Source organism: Saccostrea echinata, unplaced genomic scaffold (assembly GCF_033153115.1).
Source record: "Saccostrea echinata isolate AGI-Se365-2 ecotype Australia unplaced genomic scaffold, CSIRO_AGI_Sech_v1 ptg000008l, whole genome shotgun sequence".
Lineage (NCBI taxonomy): Eukaryota > Metazoa > Mollusca > Bivalvia > Ostreida > Ostreidae > Saccostrea > Saccostrea echinata.
Window position 1 is genome coordinate 9,762,088 of NW_026889757.1, and position 25,528 is coordinate 9,787,615.

The 25,528-nt window shown below is 32.0% G+C and overlaps 1 protein-coding gene across 1 annotated transcript; it reads left to right on the top strand.

Annotated features, from left to right (window-relative positions):
* The first annotated feature begins 1,439 nt into the window (after positions 1–1,439).
* On the top strand, positions 1,440–20,174 carry LOC133181312 (uncharacterized). The gene is made up of 20 exons (XM_061315836.1): positions 1,440–1,823; positions 5,114–5,303; positions 5,645–5,748; positions 7,537–7,607; positions 7,787–9,705; positions 10,255–10,614; positions 11,310–11,630; positions 11,813–12,142; positions 12,358–12,771; positions 12,903–13,100; positions 13,278–13,319; positions 13,749–14,087; positions 14,820–15,146; positions 15,382–15,708; positions 16,039–16,419; positions 17,578–17,775; positions 17,967–18,014; positions 18,320–18,625; positions 18,718–19,065; positions 19,642–20,174. Exons 1-20 carry the CDS (start codon positions 1,440–1,442, stop codon positions 19,782–19,784), a joined length of 6,750 nt encoding a protein of 2,249 aa, XP_061171820.1. The 3' UTR covers positions 19,785–20,174.
* The last annotated feature ends 5,354 nt before the right edge of the window (positions 20,175–25,528 follow it).

Consider the following 25,528-nt stretch of genomic DNA (forward strand, 5'->3'; position numbering starts at 1 on the left):
TTACGGTATTTCGCTATCTATTCAACCATCTCTATCCAGTAAAATCAAAGCCCAATTAGTCTTTTAAAAATTGTCACAATGTCAGCTTCCTTTAATCTTTACTCGGGTTTCAAAATTCTATAATTATTAAAATGATGTATATTTCACACGCTCCAGAATTTAAAACACTCTCGTACGTAAGGCAGTATGTCACTGATATGTTAAAAAAGAAAAAAAAGGATTCAATACAATACTTTATCTTTACAATTTTGCGAGAATGTTGACTTTGTTGCCCTTGAATGTATACACTTCTGATAAGAACAAGACAAAATGATTAAGGATCCCAAGTTTTATTCCATTTGAATCGCAATAATTATGTAACATACAGGGCTACTATATTTGTATGAGTTTCACACGAGCCGTTGCTAAACAATTTGAAGAGACATCAGGACAAAAGTCTTAAAAATCAGTTACACTGTTTAAGTTTGTAACGATGTCAGAAACTTGAGCAAAGAAAGAATTAAATGTCAAGGTGTGCCTGACTTGAGCACTAGATTTTTACCCCGTTTTTATATTTCTTTTCTTATTATGGAGTATATTTCACAAAACCCGAGTACATATGAATGGATCTTGTATCTGACTTCAAGAAACAATGACATTGCACGGTTTTAGAAATTCCACAATTCTTAGAATTGGATTATATAATCAACAGGAAATGTCTCAGTTATAGAAATTCTAACCGTTTAAGAAACACCTCATCAAAAGATTTGGGTATTAATCTGAAAGTACAAACAAGTACTTGTAAGACGGTGACATTTCAAATATATGGAATGATAACCATTTTTAATATGAGAAAAAGATTTCTTTTTTCCAAAACAAATTAAACATTAAAAAAATCATACATATTTTTACCCTGTTTTACAATGATTTACAGTGTAACCACTTTACATGGTACAGTTAGAGTCAGGTCGAAAAAAATATGTTAGTTGTATATTTGATGAAAATCCTCATTATTTTGTTAAACATTCGAAAGCGGTTGTGTAGCGCATGTTCCTAAATTTTTTTAAATTTTAAAGCCTGTAAGTACTGCAGTTCAAAATCAGTGAAGCATGACTAAGAGAATCAATAGAAGACGAATCCATAGAATAGACTGACAACCAGGAAGACAAATTAAAGAATTTAAAGGGAGTGGAACCTTCAGTGCATTGGTTTAACAGATTAATGCTTTACTGAAGACGTATTATTTAAAACAATTAGTTAGAGAGGAGTTTTAAAAGAGGTTGGAGAGATTCCTTAATTATGTTTATTTTTCCATGATAGTCAGAAAGCAATCTCTCCCTTCAAAGACCATGACAACAACAAACAGAAATTAAAAAAAAAAAATTGGAATTGGTGCTTCACCAACCTTTCATACTCTTCTAAACGGAACATATTTCGGGCTATCTGATGACCACATAGATATGGAATATTTTGGAAAATCAAAAAATGATGATTATCGAAGATCTCATGGACCAAATCCAGAATATTTTCCCGATAATCCAGGAAGGAGAGAACTTCAGAGTTCCAGGAAAACAACTCCCAGTAATACATTTGAAAATTTGAATGGAAACGTAGACAAAATTTCTCAACAAACAAGATCTGTCGATGGAACAGTCAATGGGAGAAATCTGCCTATTGGTAGTTCAAATGTGTTTTATGGATATGGCGGTCCCTTCCGCTTTGATGACGACACTGATGGAAGCTCTGAGACCTATTCCATGCAGGATTTCAAAATTCAACCATGGATGGATAAAATTACGGGTGGCACATTCAAAAAGAACTACATAGATCGAGTGTCATTTCGGGTAAGAATATATCTTGATGTTTTTGTTTAAATGTTGATTTTTTGTAACTTTGCAAGGATAAAAACACTAATTTACTTAACTTGCATTCAGTTAAAATTCATTTTTTATGCTAATACAGGTCTAATGTTAATGCAGTGATACAGAAATAATTTGAATGAAAGTGAAAGAGAAAGTTAATATCTAATTGAGGAAGGTTACAAGTTTGAATCTGAGGGCGTGCTTGATTTAGCTAAACTTGGTGTACACCAGTGTGCACTGGTGTGAAAGGTGGGGGTGTATAATCAAGTGCATTTTACGAGGTGTAGTGTATATGGTGTAGTATATGTTTTGCATCTCGCCCTTTTGGAGCTAAAATGTTTTGGTTTAAAGTGAAAAGAAAATTAAAATACATTAAGAATTGACTAAATTATTTAAAATGGTTAAAAAATAATTTCAATGTCATCACTTACACATAAAAGACAACTTGAATGTGATTTCTTATCCTTTATATTACATAAAATCATTTCTTAAATTTTCAATCGTACCATTCTCCGTCATATTGGATTCAGTGTACACCTTTCAACACATGCCCTAAATTTGGTGTGAGAAAGTTTACACCGAGTGTACACCAAAAGTCTACACCCATGCACTTGATTAAGAAAGATGTACACGGTGTAAGCGGTGTAAGTAAATCAAGCGCGCCCGTCATGATTATAGGACTCGGGTGTAAATTAAAAAAAATATTATAGTTCTTGCATATTGCACTAGCAAGAGGGTTACCACAGTCTTCCGAGAAACCTTTAGGAATTCAACCGAAGTCAATTTTGAATCAGAACCAGAGGTATTTTTGCCGTTTGTTCTAATAATACCTCCTAGTTCATTGGATTTTTCTAAGAAACCTTAGAATACCTGGAGTATCTCCGAAAGATAAGTCGCGTGAGGTATTTACGCCTACCTGAGAAGTTGTTTAAATAAGTCTCTAACAATATTTTTTCTCCAACAATAAAGCTAAATTTAACATTAATCTTGTGATCCAATGAATTTGAATAGTTTTTTCATAATTGTTTTACTGGAAAGAACATTCATTTAAATGCTAGAATGATACGAATAAAACAAAATATTTTCACAAAAAATTGCATTGAAGCAAACATTTTGAAAAGTGTATTACTAAATTCCTAAAATTCTAGTCGGTGAACTTAATTATCAAATCTTGAAATCTTATAATATTTCAAAGGAAAGCAGGAGTTACTTGTAGTTCCTTTGATTTTTCAAACAAGAAGATACGGATGGTTGTATGCACAGATATACACGATATAGGTCAGACAGTAAATTGTTAGTTACTTCAAATTTTACGAGAGAATGATATGCAGAGAAAATCAATGCTGTCATTCTCAAATTAAAATTTATTTAAATAAAAGATAACACCAAACAAAGGTATTTAATGTTGATAACATACCCGTTTGATTAGTTTACCTAATATTCCCCTAGGTAGCATCTCTGGGTTTATATTGAAGCATATTTAATATATTTGGAATGAATAATTGTGAAAATGAGAAGAAACTTGGCAATGCTATTTTTGCAGCATTTTACGGAATATCTATACACATATCTAGCAGTGGTTTTGTCTGCTATCTAATTTCAAAACCTTAAATTTTTAATATGTCAATCTGTCTGATATATAACTACAAAATATTTGATCAATAGTTTTATTTTGCCATGTCATATTACCAGGTGGACTGTCACTTTGAGTGAGTTAATTATTTAGTGTTTATTTAAAAATTTATTCTTTAGCACTATTTATAAAACTGACTCATGACGTATGTTGCCCACATTTATCAGTAATAATGTCTTTAAATATGATTTCTTTTTAACTTTCGGGGATTTGGAACCTGGCACTGTCCCTGATACTGCCCAACCCATTGAAATATAAAGGACTCCAATTGTCATTACCACCCTTCACTGTAAACTAAAAAACGCATAAACGGTCTGTGACAATATATTTGATAGTATTGTAGAAATGTTTTCGTTTTGGAATACTGTTGATTGACCCTTACATGTATTTCATTCCTTTTAAGGTTTCAATATAGAAGTATTTCCAAAAGTAACGATAACAAATAAATTTTAACAATAATTTTACATGTTATTTAGAAATTATAATTATTATACTTTAATCTAAATCCTTCAGTGGAACTTATAAAACTGTTAAAAAATGTTTATATCCAAAGGGTTGAAATCAAAATCTTTCATTCTTTTTGTATCATGCTCCAAAAATCGTGAAATTCAGCAAGTAATGTATTGAAAAGTCTTATTTGTATTTCTCTTTACTAAATTCAGTTTTTAAATTTGAATAAAATTTTCTTAAATAATGTCTAGTTTGAGAAATTAATTTTAACATAATATATTTATAATAAGGTTACTGAATAAAGGTACATTCACCAGGATCAACTACAAACCCTACAAGGGATTTGATATATACCATCAAAACCACATTCTCTTTTAATTCTTGTGAAAATGAGGTATTTCATTTTAGAACATAATACTAGTATGCAAAGTCACAGCTCCACAACGGTGAAGTGGCGTTTTGAATCATAGTGATCTCATAAGAATATTTACAAGGTGTACATTCAATATTTGAAGACCACGGATAGGCTCTTTAATTTCATAAACTCTGAAAGCTAATAAGATATTACGTGAACATTAAATAAAAATTACCATGATAGCAATTTAAATCTTAAATAGGAAAGAAAAAATGAGGAAAGAAACATGTTGAAGACAGAACGAAAGGAGGGATTGTTATTTTCTCCAAACCGTAAATTTTCAAAGCGGAGTTCTTTGTTTTTAAATTCTATTAATTTTGAACACTATCTCATATTGAATGATTACGATGTGTGTGTGTGTGAGGGTGTGTGTGTGTGTGTGTGCCTTTAATTTTTCAATATTATATATTAGAAAACAAATCTACATGTTGTAATTTACAGTTGTCCCCGACCCCTCAATAATAACATCTACTTGATGATCTTCTAATGGGCCTGCACGAAAATAAATTCTAAATGAGAAGATAAACTTTATCTTTCATAGTACTGTCAATTAGTGTTTTTTAATCTTATTTATTGAACAAATGTAAAATGTATAATAGTTCATTGTAGTTAATTGCTGCAATATATGTCATTCCTTTAAAGCATTAATTTTTCATATACCATTATCATTTACCATTACAATTATTGTAAATGAACATGAAAATGTTTCTGATTGTGATGTCAAATTGAACAGTCAAATATATCATATAAAAAAGAATAATATTGATATTTAAGCCCTCACTCCATCATAACCCCCAAAGTAGGATGGACGATATTCGGCAGTTTCGAAGCAAGGAAAGTCCAAGTGAAACTGATTCTAAGGGAAGTAAATCGAGAACTATTGTGACCATTTTGAGCATAATTTCGGGGATCATATTAATCGGATGCATAGCAGGAACACTTGCATATTTTCTGTCACAAAAAGGTATTCATTCAATGTTCAGTTCCAAATTTGTATTTTTCTTTATACAAATTATAAAAAGGAATGTTCCATTTAATAAATTTTTGACTGAAAATAACAATTATACATGTTTGTATGTAAATAACCTTCAGTGGACATATCAAAACATTGTTTTGTATACTTTAACATAAATTATTTTTATTTAATTGAAGAAAGTGGAGATACCTCAATAAAATATTGTAAGTATAATTTTTTTAATGAATTTTTTTTAATGTATTCTCAAATTAAGCAATAATAATTCTATGTAAATGTACAAGCATTTTGTAAATATATAAGAGCTGACAGCGATGTTACTTGTTTAACAGATGTAGCAACCGGTGAGCTCAGTTTGAATGAAATCTTCTATGAAGAACTGTCGAATTCATCTTCACAAGAATTCAAGAATTTGAGCTCCAAATTCTGTGGCGCAGTACGTATATCAAATATTCTCTTTTTCCACCACACCTGAACACTCCAATTATAAATATTTGTATGAATTATGATAAGCGGTATGTTGATCCATTGGTAAAAGCTAGATTGAGAGAATTTTTGTTCTTATTTCTTTTTTAACAGGCACGCAGTACAGTCATTCTACAAAAACATGACCAATTAAGAATTTTTTATGTCGCTTACAAATTTACCGTTGTAATATCTTAACTATAAATTTAAAGATCTATTTCAACTCTAAGACTTAACATACACACATGGTTTTATAAATTCTTACCGATATATATGCAGTTCAAGTTTTGATATGAACATAATGTAAAGTTGAAAAACGTATTCCACTGCAAATCTTAATGTCGCTTCATTTATTTACAAATTTCAAGATGAAATTTTCAGCCGTTCCGAATAGCGTTCCGAATGGTTTGCAATGAATGTTTAAAAAAAGTTTTTTATTCTATACAAAAAGAAATCATGCAAACTAAAAAATCGATTTACTTCCGTAACGATTTTGTTTTAAATTTCAAACACAGAATGAAGGTTTAAAAAAGAACTGAAACATATCTGAAAGTGACCACGGAATCTAATATCATCGATTCTAATTGCGAGTCAGCTTTTTTTTTAGACAATTACATTTTCGACATAACAAAATTAATTAGACAAAAACAGTTGTCTCTCTTAAAAAAATTAACTTCCGTAACGGTAATTCAGGAAAGTTTTAGCATTAAAAGTATAAAAAAAAAAATTTTTTTTTTGGGAGCGAAATGCTTCACACTTACGTTTTATATCCAGAAGCAAACTATTTCATCTATTGTCGAGAATTTTAACTATTATTGCTGGGAATTAACTTCCATAACGATTAACTTCCGTAACGATATTCCCCGAAATTTTAACTTAATTTCGGATTACTGCGAGACTTCATGAATCATACTTAAGCGTTCTCTACTAAACATCAGAAACGAAATATTGGTCAAATTCAGCTTTCATTATTTAAAAAATAATTAGACTTGATCAGCATTAACTTCCGTAACATTACATTAAAATCAATGGAATATTGAAATTGTTAAAAATATATTGAAGTTGATGAAAAAGTTAGCGATACCAGATTTGTGGACAATTCTTTTTTTTTTCAAGTTCACTGATATGTCCTTTAGTGAATTATGATGTTCATTTTGCTATTTGAAACAATTATTTTTTTCATGTTTTATACCCCCAAATTGGTCCATTTATCGTAGAACGACTGAGTATCGTTTTTGAAAAAAAAGGGAGGCAGAAAAAATATTTTACTATTTGACAACTTACCTGGAAAAGACTTTGAAAAGCAAAAACAAAAAAGTCCAGACTCGAAAATCCTACTTCATGTTTTAAATTAACTACGATGTAACAGTAATTTTTTCTCTCTCCATTTATTCATTATTATTGCAAATCACACTGGATATATATACACGAACAAGAAATTTAGAACCAAAATTCAATCCGTAGGTATTATTTGTTTTAAATGTTATACAGTTTAATAATTATACCTGTTCAAGGTATGATATGAATAAATATGTGTGACATTGTATTCAGATATTAAGCACCCTGCATGATGCTGTAGGGTTAACTTATATACTGTTATAGAGAGAGCTTGGTCAGAGCCCCATCCCTGGTAGCTGTTTTATATATCACTTTTAATGTTATAGGTCTGGGAAATGTTTGTTACTGACACGTTCGGATTAGAAATTCGTGTTTCAAGTCTTCTTAACTTTTCTTGTCGACATTAATAATTTTTCTAAAGATTACAGAAGCATTGCAAAACTCCACAGAAAACGGGGATAAATACAGACTATGTGAAGTTAGAGATTTCAGGTTAGAATCTTTTACATTTCCAAAAATCTTAAGTTCAAGATAAAAGACAATTAGAATTCTCCTAGCAGAGCCATTGTGATTTTTAGTGGGATATTGCTTTATAAATATGTTAAATTTATGAAATATTGCCACAAATGTACGATTATAATTATGGCTCCGATTAAATGCTACTTCCACAGAAACGGGAGCATAATAGTTCGATTCAAAGTGTATTACGTTTACACGGCCACTGTCACTATCACCAATGAGACGGTTGAGAAGGATCTGAATAACTCTTTAACATCCAAAGATGCCAATCTCGCACAGCTTTCAACTTTAGTTATTATAAAAGTGACTTTGAAAATCACAGTCGAAGTGGAGACTTTCCGAAAAGAAAACGATCCTGTTGCAACCAATTCATTACCTTCTACAACTCCATCCCCAACAACAAAAGCAACTACTATACCGTCAACAGAAAGCACAGGAAGCATATTTTCTTCAGAACCCTCAACTGATGCTACAACAGGAACAAATATAACAAGAGTAACCACTACAACAACACCGACCACAACAACACCGGCCACAACAACAATACCGATCAGTACAATAACATCGACAACTTCAACACCAACCACAACAACAACATCGACCGGTACAACATTAACCACTTTAACAACACCTTCCACCATTACAACACAAATAACTACAAAATCGACACATACAACAACACAAACCACTACAACAACAGCAACGGCAGCTACAACACCGTCCACTACAACAACACCGTCCACTACAACAACAACGCCGTCCACTACAGCAACACCGGCCACTACAACAACACCGACCGCTTCAGCAACTCAATTGACCACAACAACAGCAGCTACCACCACCACAACACCGACCAGTTCAACAATGCCCACCACTACAACAACATCTACTACTACATCACCACCCTCTTCAATGATAACGACCAATACAACAACACAGATCACTACAACACTGACTACTACTACAACACCGACCTCTACAACAAGACCAACCACTTCTACAACACCGATCACTACGACAACAGCAGCATATATAACAACACCAATGACTGCAACAACAGAGAACACAAACAGTAGTAAACTACCGAGGACGACGGAAACATTGGACACCACAACCGAAGGCACAAAATTGAACATTACAACAACAACAATGACAAACGAAAACACATCTGACAGTGAAACGCAAACGTCTTCGTCAAACACTGCGATGTCAACTGAAAGAATGACACTAACTACAACTACAGATAGTACAACACTGGTAACCACTGAAACAGAAATCATGACAGAAAAAACAATACCGGTGACAGCTAAAACAGAAAGGACGACAGAAAGTTCAATACCGGCAACACTAAACTCAACTGAGAGTATAAAGCCAACGACTACAACAGTAGAAGATATCATGACTTCCACCGAAGGAACAACGCTATCGATGACAATCACAGCAGAAAGAAAAATAGATACGGCATCACCAGACGAGACTTCAAAGCCGACGACTACAACAGAAACAAAAAGTACAACAGACAGTACAACACCATTGACTTCTTTGGCATCATCAACCGACAGTACAATAACACAGACTTCAATAGCAACAGTAAGCACCGTCTCTACGGAGCCATCAACGAAAAGTACAACATCAGAATCGACATCAAAAATTGAAAGCTCAACATCTACAGAAATGTCAACCAACAGTACAAAACTAACAACGCCAACAACAGAGATCATTACATCTAAAGTACCAACAACCAATAATACAGATCAATCGACTTCAATAACAACTGATAGCATAACATCTTTTGCATCACCTAGTGCTACATCAAAAATAAACCAAACAACTTCAGAAAGCACAACCGAAAGCACTACAGAAAATATGTCACAAATATCTACAACTGTGTCAGCAGATAGCACAACTCGCGTTATAACACCAACAATGGAGACGACTTCTAGGACACAGGAATCAACGCAATGTAACGATTGTGTCACAGATTCTACAGTAGACACAACAGCTTCATCAGACTTTACAGTTCAAAGTACACTTGAAACAACTGCTGCTGTAGTCATGGAATATACAGCAGGTTTGTTTTCATTGATTGGTATAAAGGTCACTTAAATTATACTGTTTTCTCTAAAAGGCAATTTTTAAAAGGAATCTTCTTATGTGTTTATCTTGTTAAATTCATACTTTACTATTCATGATTCTTACGTTTGTAGTGCCGTTATTTTGTTAATCGCCATAGATATTCATAATCAAGGTAACCCCTGATAATTACTGTACAATTTGTTGATTCCATGAGATAATAATTTTTATATGCACCAGCTCTTGTGTGGTAATATTTACTCTGCGTCAATCTTACATCCTAATAATATAGTAACCTATAGTTATGATTTAAATTCTTCTGTCACATGTGGTCCATTTTTAATAACTTTAATTTTCGAAGAACTTACATCTTTGTCCTCCATAACTGTTCAACACAAAAGATAAACAAAACAAACCATTTAATACATAATGTAAATTAAAACTTAAACTTTCAACAATTCTTGAAAGGCATGCGACAAATGATTAAATAGGACTTTTTGTTTTGAATATAATTTATTATAATGTTTTTTCTTTGTTATCGTCTCAGACGTCAGAGTCCCGAGGATCACTGCAATCGTCGGGGAAACTACTACAGCACAAGGATGTATAGTCATCCCACACGGCGAGTGGCTGCATGTAGATCTATCAATCGATTATAACAGTTCATCACACGTCATTGCAAAGTTGGATCACAACAAAATATTTCAAAAACCGACTTCTGTTGACAGATTTAACGGTAGCATTGACATGAATGGTGATGATATTGTTGTTACATTAACGGTTGATTTAACATCACCAAAATCAGACTTTTGCACATGGGACGGCCGATACATCGTCACATGCTCCGTGATTATGAATGATACAATGCAAACCAGACAAACTAATGGGAGTCAGATTTCAATTACAGGTAATAACTTCTTTTAAGTGGGAAGGGATATGCATTACGATATCGCTAACTATAACAAAGCAGACTGTGGGAAGTTTTCTACCGAGAGATGATGACTGAAATATTTTGGGCCAAAAGTAGACCAATTACGTCAATATAACCAGACTAGTTCATATTAATTCTCAAAAGTTTGAATCTTTTATATACGGTATAGCGGTATTTTCTGTGGTTGTTCAATTTTGCGGAAGTTTGCTGATGTGACAAATCCACAAAAATTGCAAATATAAAATTGTCTTTAGATATTAATTCAGATGTAATGTACACATGCACATATTTTTCTCAAACGTGCCAAGTGTGGCCGACTTCAAGGTAGTTTTAAGCCTAATTTAACCAGTAATTTTATAGCTTATTAAAATTATATTAAAAAAGCTTTAGTTGTGATTCACCCTGAACACGGTCAACGTATCAATCATATAAAAATACCTAAAACATTGCAATGGTCTACCAAATTTTAAATCCTTGATCTCGTAAATTATTTTTTGCCCATTATTGCAGCCAAGCCAAAGAAATTTGCTACATTCAAGGGGTCAAACCGAAAAAAAATTCCACCCACAGAAAAAACCCGTTATACCGCAATTTCAGCATTTTTAGGATGTATATATTTTCTTATTCAGAGCATGTGGTTTTTACATAATTTCATGTTTCATCACTTTCAGCGCCAATGGCAAAAGTGAACATAAACCCTGAAGTCGATTATAGGGAAGGTGATCTGGTAACTTTTAATTGTTCTACTAATATTGACCCAAATTATAGTGAAGTAAGACTTGAACTAAATTCTTATGTGATGGACAAAATAAATATGTCACCCATTCCAACGGAAAGAAACTTGGATTGCTCTGTTAATGTGACCTGGTCCGCTAGTTCACCAAATCCTCTGACTACAAACGAAAATGGTGTCGTAATTCGTTGTGTTACTACAAACTCCTTGCTGAATAAAAGTGAGGCAATAGAAAAGACACTGAATGTGTCTGCTGTAGGTATGAAATCTTCTTATTGATGAATGATAGTCATTGTAACTTGATAACTTGAAGTTAATTTTTCATGCAAGTTGACGGAATGGCTCATTCCATGCACAGTGTTTTTGTTTTTAAGAAGGAGTCTGAAATGTTTAGATTTTTGCCAAGATTCTTTTAAATTTCAGTGTTTTGCTAATTTTCAGATGTGGCATTTTCAAAGTATTCGTACACAACACTGACAAAAGAACTCCAAGTAATAGAATGCATAGCTCGTGGTGCATCCTCAATCCTGCAAAATATGACAATTATCAGAGATAGTGTTGAAATTGTTACTTTGGACGGATCGGGTACACCTATAATTCTCACATCAGAAAATAGATACACAGTGACAAAAGAAAACGATGCTGATGATGTTAAGCTGATTTTAAGAATTACAACAGCTGACTGTGAAGACCAGGGTACATATAGATGCCGTGTGCTAACAACGGAAAATGATTCCAGAAGTTCTCCTCACATGACCTTTAATGTTATAGGTAATTATAAATATGTAAATATATGTCTGATTTATCAAATCAGTCTTTTAGAATTATTTTCATAAATTACAATACAAATTGTATTGATATTATATTAGATGTAGACATACACAGGTACTGCCTATAATCCCTTTCATACAATGAAGACATCGAATCGAGATAAAAGTATTCATTAAAGATTTCTCAACAATATGCTAAATTTATTTTTTTTTAAGGTGCAACACCCACCTTGAAGTTGAATCCTGATATTTATGAAATTTTTCCAAGGCTAAACTTTGATCATATTTGCACGACAGAACACACCGGAGACATTAAGAGTGATAAATACTTAGAAATTCAAATTTACCGTGCAAATGATTCATCTGGATTTAGATACTCAAAGAGATTACCGGAATCAGAAAAGGAATTTAATTCTGAGAACAATATTACATATATCAACATTACGGGGACTACTGCCCAGTTTCTCCTTGTCTCTGATTTTACTACGAACAATTCATGTAACAATACCCAGACCATCGCATTTTTATTGGATCGGCCAATGGAGTTTGACAAGGGAATTATTAAATGTGTTTTGAGAGATGACAATTTCGAATATGCACATGCAGCGGACAGCATAACTGTTATTCCAGGTAAGTATCGTAATGAAGAAAAAGGAATGTATAAAATGAATTTGATAAATATTTAAAGACGAGGCAATTAACATAATTAAGATTTTGTTAAACTCTAATTAATTGTATATTATATTTTTTTTTTCATGCAGACGAATATTGCATGGGTTACGAGGATAAATCAAAACGAAATCATCCAAACAACGATTGTCATTACTTTGTAAATTGTGTTGAGGATGGTGGCCGTATGTATGCAACGGGAGACAGCTGTAGAACTCCCGGTCTATGTATGGACTTCAGTCGAGATTATTGTGTTGAATGTTACGAAAATTTTACCTGTAAAAGTCCTGGTAAGGAAAAAAATGCACAAATAATCTTTTTTAAAAATTGCAAATCGCTGAAAATAGGTTTTCATATCACATATATGTGTTTATGCATGTAATAGCTTTTTAACTATGAATGTTGTAAAAAAAATTTCCATCATATATCCCTAATTTATACCTCTGATTTGCAAAATTATATTACAGAACCAGTAACAACTACAACTACATTAGCGCCAGGAAAAACATGTAAGAAATCTATGAAGAATATGAGAATAATTTTATTTTATAATATTTATTATTTGACTATGATATTATATATATATATTATATATATAGATATTATATATATATATATATATATATATATATATATATATATATATATATATATATATATATATATATATAAAGAAAAAAAATCAAGAATGTATATACTATTACATATATCTTAAGATCTTAACAAGTAATTATTCCTTCTTTTGGTTAACCAAAGATTCACCCCTTGGATACATATTTTTTTGCATTAGAAGCAAAAACTTTTTCTTAAATGATTGAAAGAGCTTTTCCCACCTTTGTTTTCAGAGGTCCTTGTTTGCTCAGCTCACAATACGCATTCTTTTAATAGACTTCTGAGCATGATTACTGTCCGCTACCTTCATATTTCATTCATTGTAGATGTGCAGTGTTCTGATGTCTCTCAGAAAGAAGGTTTACCAATCACAATCAACTGCACAGTCCTCGATGACACTTTTCAAAGCCTTAATGTAACTTTTACTTCATCTGTCAATGGATATAAGGAAGAAAATGTAGGCATAATATTATCTGATGGATCAATTCAAAATCAAGCAAGATCATTTCCGGTTTTAAATACAACATTTTCTGGGGGATCTAAATATATTCATTTTGTCATTGGTTCATCATCATGTATGGAGGAAGGAAGATACTCTCTGACAGACACAAACGTATCCATGGGCACACAACCGTCCATCTCATCGTTCTTCTTTGATAACTTAGGTAAACCACATCTCTTTTATTTTAAGTTTTCTGTCGTTTTTTAAAAAAGTAGCATTATTTATGCCTGTTATTTAAAAATTTTTTTTAAACATTTTATAGTCATTCTCTGTAGAAAAACTGAATAATTGACGTACTGTGCTCAAAGTATTGATGAAAATATGAATAACATTGATTATCAGGAGGTCTTCTCATTTCTGTAAGAATCAAAAGGATTTTATTTTAAATAATCTGATTTATTGCATTGAGTTCTTATCGAGAATTGAGGAACAAATTGGCCATTTTAATAGCAAAGACGTAAACTGTTTCTTAAATAACCATATTTGTAAATAAGTAACACGACTAGGGTCACCCTCATTGACAAACGGTTTGTCAATAAAAGGAATTTTTTTTTTCAAAATCATCCTATTAACAATCGACCAGTGTTCATTATCTTCACCCTTTTCATCAAGACCCCGATAAGTTGCTTGTTGTCATTTTGATCTTCAAGTAATTTGATGATTTTTATTTGATGATCTGGACCAAAATGTACAACATTTACTGGTTTAATTTCTTATGTATAACACATATAAAACTAAACCAATCACGTACATTTAGAGAAATTAAAATAACAGCATGATATAAGTCGAAGGAGATGAGAATCATTGATATAAAATAATGATATGAAACATATCCAGTGTTTTAGTCATATGATATTTGATGTTATCTTTATAATAATATTTGGTTGTGTTGCAGTTCCCGTAAAAAAGCTTGCTATCAATAGTGAATCGGTGTACAATGAAGGGAAACCCTTAATATTTAACTGTACTGCAACAGTGGACTCTGACCATACCGAACTTTTAGGATACTACAAGCTGCCGTCTGACAATTTTTATGTAAAAATACAAGGAGAACAAACAGTTTTACAAATATTTACCCAAAACTGTACTAAATCAGTGATATCAAGGTTTGACACAGGTTTGGTTGTTTCATCAAGTCTAAACGGAACTAAGCTGAAATGTTTGTACAACGAAATCAGCCCAGAAGTTTTGGAAGAAAAAAATGTTAAAATACAGTCGGCAGGTAAATTGATACAAAACATTTCTTTACTGTCAATGGCTTTATTTTATGTTTTTGGTATAATGATACGGTGGGATTTGGCAAGGCCACTAAAGCTTGAAAAACTGTTATGTTAATATATTCAAAATACTTAGTGTCAAGATTGAAATAATAATATTTTCCCCTATATTTCAATTACAATTATTTGAGATAAGAAATAGTTGTATGAAAATAATATCAACATGGGTTTTTTTTTCAGACGTTGCCTTCGATACGTATAAACTAAAAGCAGAACTAAGGAGTGAAGCAAACTTTACCTGTGTCGTAAGAAGTACTGGATCTTACAAAGCAATAAAGATCTTGAAAATAATCAACAGCACATCAATAATAGAAATGGCTTCTTATACATCAGCATCTAATTCAGTACAAAGAATAGCCGGGGTTGATGCAAATTTTAGCAGCAATGCTCTTAGCTTGATATTCACTTCAGTAATGTGCTCTGACGAAGGGCAATATAACTGTACTGTTATCATGGATGATGATTCGGAACAGCAGCCTCCACTTTCACTTGATGTTCAAGTAACAAGTAAGTTGTATGAGTGGGGTACTGTATACAGGGACATCTTCTCTCCTTTTTTTCCGCCTTTTTCGGTTACATTGTAAGGGGTCAAAGTTAAAACGGGCGATTTTGAAGGAAACAACAATATCTCTTTAACACCTTTGTGTCTTTGTGAATTTAAAATTTTGTGTCTTATTGTCTTTGTGAATTTAAAATGACAAGAGGCAAAAATTACCCTGTATTCAGTACTTTTTTCTACCTTATTTCCTTTTGACGCAAAGGCATCTTGGTCATTGCTATAAATTCCACTCGCTTATCCGAGGTTATTATTCATAATCATTATAAATCTTTTTAAAGCTTCACCGGGCTCCTCAGCTGTTGAATTATTTGTGGACCCAGACATTGTTGAAGGGAGAGTTTCCCAAACTCATTATTGCGTGGGCTCTGTTGGGTACCCTGAAGTTGGAGGTTATTTAGAGATAACGTTTGTCCATCCTTTGACGAACGAAAATATAACACTTAATAAAGAAAGCTTACGGACTATTTCTGGTAATGAAATAGAAATTGAAAGCACTCTGAAACCTTACAACAAAGAAGATTGCAAAACTATGGAGACAATTTCATTCACTTTAAAACCTTCAGGGAATTGGAATAGAGGAAAAATTGTATGTGAAGTCAAAAGTCAGGATGGATCGGTTCAAAAGGCTATCAAAGAGGACGTTTTATACGTTATTGATGGTAGATATTGATAAAAGCACACCAGGAAATTTAATACGTCTGTTAACGAGGTTGGATCCTGATATTTAAAGTCTTAAACTTCTTTTGTCAAGTATATTTTTAGTTTCTACACACATAGCTTAATTAAAAATCAAAACAAAAAATGGAGGTCAATATGCTTCTTTTGGCGCTACAGTACATTTAATATGACCTTTCTGCACTGAAATTTGTGTCTTAATCAAAAATCACATCATCGACGTTTTCCCTCCAATGTTTTTATCCAAATAAATCATGGGACAAAATAAACTATTATTCTGTTTAAAAAAAGACACTTTAAAATTGTGACTAAGAAAAAGTTTCAAATTGCTTCGAATAATCAATTATTTGACCTTTCTGAACTCAAAAATGTGATTTTTCTGGCATTAAAAATTTAACAAGCAAGAAAATTATTTTAAAGTCTTAAACTTTTGCTGAAGTTAGGAAGATTGGTCAAAGTTGTCTTATATATTCAGAAAAGAAAAACAAAAGTGGGCGTCTATGATGTAAATTTTTAGATATTACTAAAAAAGTGTTAATTTTATGTTAAAATTGGCTAGTTTTTTTTCCTGGACTTTCAGAACACATTTACTATATTTGTCACAATATAATAAAAGAATTCATAAAATATAATTTAATAGATATTTCAGAACCAGCATAAAACATTTCACTGCAAAAACAGCTCTGTGTGCAACCAGCATGAAAAAATAGGAATCTAAACTTGACAGTACTGTATATATTTCAAAAGGGAAAAATTGATCATTTTCTCCTAAAAAACCTTCCGCCACAAAATAATCCTATTTGAATGGAATTCAATCACAGTTTTTTCATTGGATATAGTTTAATTTGCATTGTAGAATCCTGATTTTATGTTTGAACCTAAAAATGATGCAGAATTTTATAATTAAAGGTCCAGACCAAAATCTGCTCAAAAGCTCAGGATCGAACCTCCTTCAGCATCTCAATAATTAAAGATATAATAAAATCTTCATCACAAACTTGAATTGAAGTACTAAGATTATGACAAACGATACAATGTGATTTTGAATTTGATTTGATCAGAAAATGCAAGGTGGATAACATAATTTCAATCCTTCACATATGTTACAAAAGAGAAATTATTTTTCTATTTAATTTATTCAGAATCATTCTGCAACTCTACGAACAATCAAGAAATTTATTTTGACCATGAAAAGGTGGATTTTTGTAATACTTATGTTCAGTGCAGTGTGGGAAAGCCTTATGGAAGACACTGCAATCCAAATGAGTGTGTGTTCATCGGAAAAGCATATTGTGATGACTGTTCTCGTGCTAAATGTACAGAAGGAGTTACAACTACAGGTAAAATGCATTTCAACTTGTTAAATACCAAAAAGATTTACTTTATCAAAATATGCTTTCTCCTTATTCAGAGTATCCATAAATTGGAATCACTTACCTTCAGTGCTGCTACCCTTTCATCAAAACTATTAAGACTTTAACCTTCATCACAAAGCTATGTTTAATCACAGTTTGATTTTTCTACTATATAGAAGCAACGTTATCAAGTTCTGTAACAACACCAGTATCTGATTCTCGTTGTAAGTGTGCAAATTATATTTTTTTTTTCAATAGTATAAAGATTAATTCAACGTATGCTTTAAAAATTGAATATAGCAAAACTCGAAATATTTTACTAATATATAAAAGTAATCAAGTTTTTGAACCCTTGATAAATGTGTAATTACATGTTTTTATGAATTGGTCTGCTTTTTCGAAGTCATTTACATTTTTCTTAATATTCATTTTTCCTTTGCTATAGCACCGAAACTGTAAATATGAAATACACTTTGACAAAGATAATTAAAGGAATTCTAATAATTAAGTGTATATTTGTCTTTTGTAGCTCTCAATTGTACATCAACTTCTGTATACGAAGGAGAAAGTGCAGTTATTACATGTTCATTCAACGTTTCCTCTTTTGATTTTATATCTATATCCAATGAAAAAGGAAATATAATGACAATATTTGAGAATACAACAGTTATATATTTTGGTGATTCTTCTTCAACATTTCAAGGTTCTTTAACTGGGAAAATGGTGTTGTTTATTGTTAAAAACCTCTATTGTAATAACTCTGTAGAATATGAATTTAAACTCTACAATGGAGGAATAGTTTCAAGTTCTTCTACAGCACATCCTCTAATGAAAGGTTAGTAAACGCTCTCTATCTCTCTCTCTCTCTCCCTTATGTTCTTATTTGTCTATTTAATTATTTAAAGTTCAGTTTGTCCTTTTTTTTAGTAAAACCATTAACACCTGTCCTAGACATCGACTATAGGTTGGAGATGGGTAAAAACCAGAATTTTCACACTTGCAAAAGTTATATTGGAAATCCGAAGGGATCCCTTGAATTGGAGATAAGGAACGATTCATTAGGGACATACAACAAATACATTCCCACCATTCAATCTTTTAACACGCCAGCTTATGAAAATTGCAATTATCATTTGATTTTGAAGTTTTCCATAGACCTAACAAAAGACAATTTGACTGGTCAGTATATAAGATGTCTTGCTAAAAATACCGAGAGTTTGCAAAACACCGATCCTATTCCAACATCGAATGAAGTTCTAATCATTCCGCTCCAAGGTAAGACTTTTAACACTTCAGTATATAAAGGAAATACATGTATTCTTCAACATGAAGATACATGCTATGAAAGGGTTATGAAGTACAGGTTAAACATTTGGAATATTTTGTTTTCTAGTAAACTCCTTATTTATGATTTTATCTCAACATGCACCTGTCATAAGTGTTGGTCAAATAGATCTTCCCAATGAAAGCATAGCTACTTGCTAGTATTTCATAATTTACGAAAATTTATCTATTATTAAGACGAAAATTCTACAAAGAGTCTAGATAAAAACTATATTCTATAATCCCAAACTTATCATTTGAAGACTTTTAGATCTTTCGACATGAATCCTGCATGCTGTCTTGAGATGGGCTAGCAGAAATCTATTGTCACTTACATTATGTTGTTACTCTCCCTTGATATTTCATGCATAAGCTCAACTTAAGCTGGCAATGAAATCTTGACAAATTATTGATGAAATATCTGTATCTGTACAATATCTACAAAATAGATCATACTTGAATATGTGTCTTAAAAATAGTGAATAAATAAGAATAATTCTGATATTGCTTTCTTTTTCTTCATTTTAGCAAATCCCTGTAGCGGAGCTAATGGTAATTATCCACATCCAAGAGACTGTAATCATTATCTTCAATGTTCAAATAATATCGCATATACTGGGATTTGCCCGGGTGGAACATGTTTTAATGCAACAACTTTAGGGTGTTTATGATACATATGCCAGAGGAAGTGTTTTTAAGTTGTTAGGATTTATAATTGTAAAGTTCGTTATCTTCATACTTTATTTAAAAAATATTCAACTCAAAACAAGATATTTTTAGTTTATTATGCTACTGTAACAATACCTTTTGAGATCTATTCTGTTCTGTTTTTGCAGAAAGGCTAGTGTCCATCTTTCTATGAGTTTTTTTTTTGGCTACGTTTTATGTCTCTCTGGATGACAGTAACTAATATACAATATAGCAAATACAAATATTGGATTAAATTCTGACAGTTTCATATTTGAAGTGTCACAAGGGAGCATTAAATAATGTATTTATTATCTAGTTTTAGGAAATTTGTGCTTTTATAGAATGGCATTTGAATAAACATTCTGATAATGGTTTGATAAAATATATACCGTTTAACGGAAGTTAATGAGTTTGAAACTTTGCAAAGATCAAGAAAATATGCAGATATTGTGATGTCAGATTGTATTTTTATGACGTAATAACTTCGAAAACAGCATCAAAATTTAGTGTGTTTAATATACAGATTATATAAATGACGTAAACAGATATAAAATTTGAGAGAATTAAAAGTCACATTCTACTCATTACTTGAAGCACGTCTAACGGACACAGTTGCAAGTTTGGAGAAACTTTACATAGACTACAATCTTTCATATAAATTATAATCAGGAGCCTCTTAAGTTTTTTATCCTGCAACTACCCCTTGTATTGACCTAATAAAGGTAACCTAATAAACCAAAGCTTAATTCGGTCAATGCCCTAATAAAGCCTTATGCACGTATTCCAACGTTCTAAAAGCATTGTGACGTCATGAATATTGCAATGTTTACGCCATGGCGTCTTAGTTTCAACTGCAGAGATGTACCTAAATCGGTTTAAAACAGCTCTTTTTGGAGGTCCTGTAAAAATTTGTTGCAGGATGAACAAAATACATGGTTACTGTCTTGAAATATAAGCGATATTTGGGCTCGGGTCGAAAACGTGATAGAGGGCTCGGCAAGCCTCGCCCTCTATCACGTTTTCTTACCCTCGCCCAAATATCGCTTATATTTCAAGAAAGTAACCATGTATTTTATATTAGGCGGTCTAAGGGTGTGTCAAACATGGGAAGTTATTGAACTCGCGGTAAATATTGCACGGACAAAATGACAAAGTAAGCAATCACAGGAGAATAGTGAAACGATATTGCAGCTATTTTAACTATATGCCTAAGCTCAAGAAATGTCTTGCTGAAAATGACCAATATTTTCTCGATATCTTTGCAAAAAATTATAAATCATGGGAAATATTTTTTTTTATTTTTCAAATTATTAAGGTAATAAATGTAAATTTTAATGAAACGCATAATTTTTTTTATTTAAATTTAAAAAGGGAGAGTTTTTGTCAGCATTAGCATTTTTGAATTTTAGGAAAACATGATTTTTTTCTTTTATTCTATAAATTTGAATTATGTCTCTACTGTTTGTCTGATTCCTGAGGAGGAAGTATTTGTGTATAACAGCTTATTTAATTTAATATAAGGATGTTTTACTGACAATAGACCGGTTTTTGGGATGAGACCGTATAAACCGAGGCCCCGTGTAACAGTAGATGCTGGCACGAAAAAGATCATTCACTGTTCAATGGCCATGAGTGCCGAGTAAAGGTCAAAATTTGCAGTTCTCTACCGGCAAGTGGTGGGTGGCGTCTCCATATGAGTGAAAAATTCTCGAGAGGGACTTAAACAACAAACAAACATACTGACAATAGACGGTAACGGAAATTGTATGACAAACGAGATGACTTTAGTTTTTCCATCGTTATCTTTCCTTTATTAATTTTTTTGTAACATTCAACTTTCTCCTGTATATGGTGTTTATATATGCCAACTTATTTGATGCGCAAAAGCATACTATAAGTACGATCAAATTACGATCAACGGGGAAGGCTCCTGACAAATAAGTTGATGTTACAAGGTCCTCAACAATCTCGTTTAAAGCCAACATTTCGAAAATTCTTTGGTCATTTTAATGACCTCGTTTATAAATACAACCAATCATTGTGTCGTATTCAGACTGACATATTTTTTTTACCTATTAGTCCAACGATTTTATGCTACATTCGCGTCCGGATTATCCCGACTACCTGCTGATCAATACACACCAGCTAGGTCTCACAGCGTGTGTCGAGAGGGGATGTTTACTTCTCCTAGGCACCTGACCCCACTCGAAGTCCCAGGGGTACATGTTTAATGCTTGTTCACAAATATGTATAGTTTGTATTTTTTTTTCTTTTTTTTTTTTTAGAAAAATTATTATGCTTTTTTTTTTTTTTTTTTTACTTTTTTCATTCAAAAAAAATTTCAAAGCTTCATTCATTTTGTACCATAGAGTTTACCATTGTTATGTAAGTATCCCTTCTTGGGAAAAAATCAATTTTTGTAAGTTTATAAATCTTAATTGAAGATATGTAAATACTTTAACTCAATTAATATATTGGCAATAATTTTGTTTTAAAATAAATAAATAAAGAAAATAAATTAAAAAGATAATAGAATAAATATATAACAAATTATAAATGCATGTGAAACTGAATAGGCCATATATAATAATGCTAAACGTCTGGTATTTTCAAAAACGTATCCAGTTTTGATTGATTTGCTCTACTAAGAGTAGTATAAAATATTAATAAACATCATAGTATATAAAAAAATATATAGAATTATTTGTCTTAGACATCATCTTTGCTTGAACTTCCACAGTCTTTTCATCTTTTGAAGTTAATAATGTTGTCATCGAACTCAGGGCAAAGCCATGATTAAATTATTTTTACTCAACAGTAAACAAAGAATAATTCCTGCAATCTATTGTTTATTTAAGTCATTAATCACCATGTCTGGTTTTACTACGGATATAGCAACAATCAATTAGCCGCTTCACTGACTTCACGCACCTGTGGCGGTATATCGATATATTTGACATTTCAAAATGGACAGTTTTAGGAATACAGGGTGGCGGATGGCGGTATGCGAATTTGGCGCCATAAAGAGATTTCTATATAATAGCAAGGGAATGGCGATGAATCGAGAACTGATTGTAATCCTGTCACTTCCACATTGCAATAGTTATCTTTATTTTATTCTTCCTGAGACAAATGTGACACGATTATTCAGTTTAATTTGCATCCCGATACATAATCCTAAAATTAAATATCTTACTTGTACATGAAAATTAATATCGAGCATATATAGTAAGTAAAGCTGGGGAGACGCTGCTTCTTTTATTGCCAAAACAAAAGTTTAAAAACGTTTCTTTGCCCCTCCAAGTACAATTACCACTTCTTAATTATTATCCTTATGCACAAACAATTTCAACACTTGGTCTTATTTGAATTTTAAAAGATGAAAATATAAAATAAGTTTACAAAGTCAATAAGATTTTATCGCATAAAATACTAAGCATTAGCATTTTATATCTATTTCTTCAAACTTTTTGTTAAAATTAAAACAGAGAAGAATGCAATTCAATGTCATTAAATAAAGGCCATTTGTAAAGTAAAATATTGTAAATATTGCCAAAAATGTATAATGCTTTAAAAATTCAAGAAGTCGGGATAAAGGCTGCTTATCATTTTGAGAATTAGTTCAATATCTAAGCAACTCTTTGCTTATTTGTGTCACGCGAGGAATGGTTGTGTAAAATAATTATATGAAAAGGCATACGTTTTGTCTGAATTTTATCCTTTACTGACGTAAATATTTTTATAAGGAATAAAGATAGGGGCTTGATAAAGCATTTGCTGGACCTTGCAATGTATCTTTCTTCGGAAGGATTTTTATGACGTTAAGGAATCCAGTATAGGTAAGGGTAGATGGAACTCACCTTTACTGACTAGAATTTTAAAAGTATTAAAAACTGAATTGTGATTTTGAAGAATTTTATAATTAGAATGTGACCTGTGAGTATAAGTTGGATTTCCAAATGTGGAATTAAAACCACGTTCTTAATTCTTAGAAAATATTTATACACATGTACGAGTCTTAAAAGCAAAGACTATATTGTTACATTGAGGATGACATTTATTGAGTTATTTGGTCTCATCTCCTTTAGAAACAGAATTAATTACAGATTCATTTTTTCTTAGGAATACATGAATATCTATCAACTTTAATATCACTTAATTATGGGATAATATACATTATTTATAAAGATATCTTTTAAAATAATTATTTTACATAAGTATAATAATTCTTAAGAACTAAGTCCTGTTGAAATTTAAAAAAAAGATATTTGAGTGGTTTTATATGTATATTTCCATTTTGTTGGGGTATCGCATCAATCTTCAGTATTTTTTGTATAATCCTCTTAAATTATCCAGAAAAAAAGTGAAGATAAATAACAGGCAGTGAAAGATCTCATAAATCTTCTTAGTAATAATGTTGGCTAAGAGGGCAAAAACATGGATCCCTGAAAACACAAGCGGTATGATCAGGTGCCTAGTGGACTTTTACGAGAATCACTGACTTTCACAGTCGATGGCTTACTTTGACATTTAAACCTGCCTTATATACGGATGTACGGAATTGATAATAGAAAAGAAAAAAACTTTAATAGTTGTTAAAGGTATGGTGTTAGTGGCACAAACATGATTTACCGGTATACCATCAACACAAGAGATAATGGGAGGCAGAATAACATAACTCAAAATACCTTTTTTCTGAGGGGTAGTATCTCCTTTCAATCTCATTTTCTGAAAGAATCAAGTAAGGCAGAAAAAAACATTCCGGAAAAAAACTAAGCAAGAATTGGTCATTCTGGGAAGGGTGGGGTTTGACGATAGGGTGGGTTCCATTCTCTTCCTAGAAAACGTAACAGTGCTTTGAAATGGCCCAATATTGTCGTTTAATTAACTGTACAGCTTATTATGTATATCGCAAAAGAGCTTCAATATATTGTTTTAGTGTAAAAGTAAGCCGTCGATTGTAAAAGTCAGTTCTTCTTGCAAAAGTCCAGTAGGAGAAGGCATCCGCTGTCGACAGGTAACATCCGCCATAAGCCCTGTGTATTGATATGATAAACAGAATCTACCATAGACAAAATAAGTACAGTCAATGTGATAACTGTCTAATTCGACACATGTGCAAGTCCGTTTTACTGTGAATTCCGAACCTTATCTAAATTTCCATTATACTGCTTTCTATATTCTTTACACCGTGTAATCCGACACCCTGTCTATTCCAACAAAAAAATTTTGTCTCCCAGTGCATGTCGGATAAGAAAGGTTTCACTGTATAACAATTAAAAAAAACATTCAGTCAAATACGACCAAACAATAGAATATATTTGCAAACAAGGTTTTTATATCGACCATAGAATTTGAGAAATGCAGACTTTGAACAAAATGTTGAAAGTCCTGTAAATCAACTTTTAATCAGAAATCTGTCTCAGACTAAAACATTTATCGTACTCAGAGCTTTCTCTTGCCCACCGAATTATTTTACGATGCGAGAAAAGCTGTCATCACATTTGTCCTATAGTTTAGTTGTAATATAGTTAGCCATTAAGGCTAGAGTCATTGAAACATCCAAATATGAAACAGATGTCGATTATGACAAGGAGCACACGTCGGATATGACCGGTCGACAGGGGATCACTACTCCTCCATGGCACTTGATCCCACCTCTAATGCTTTTAGAGGTCCATGTCAAATTGACTTCCACAGTAAGAGACTTCTACATTAGTAGAAG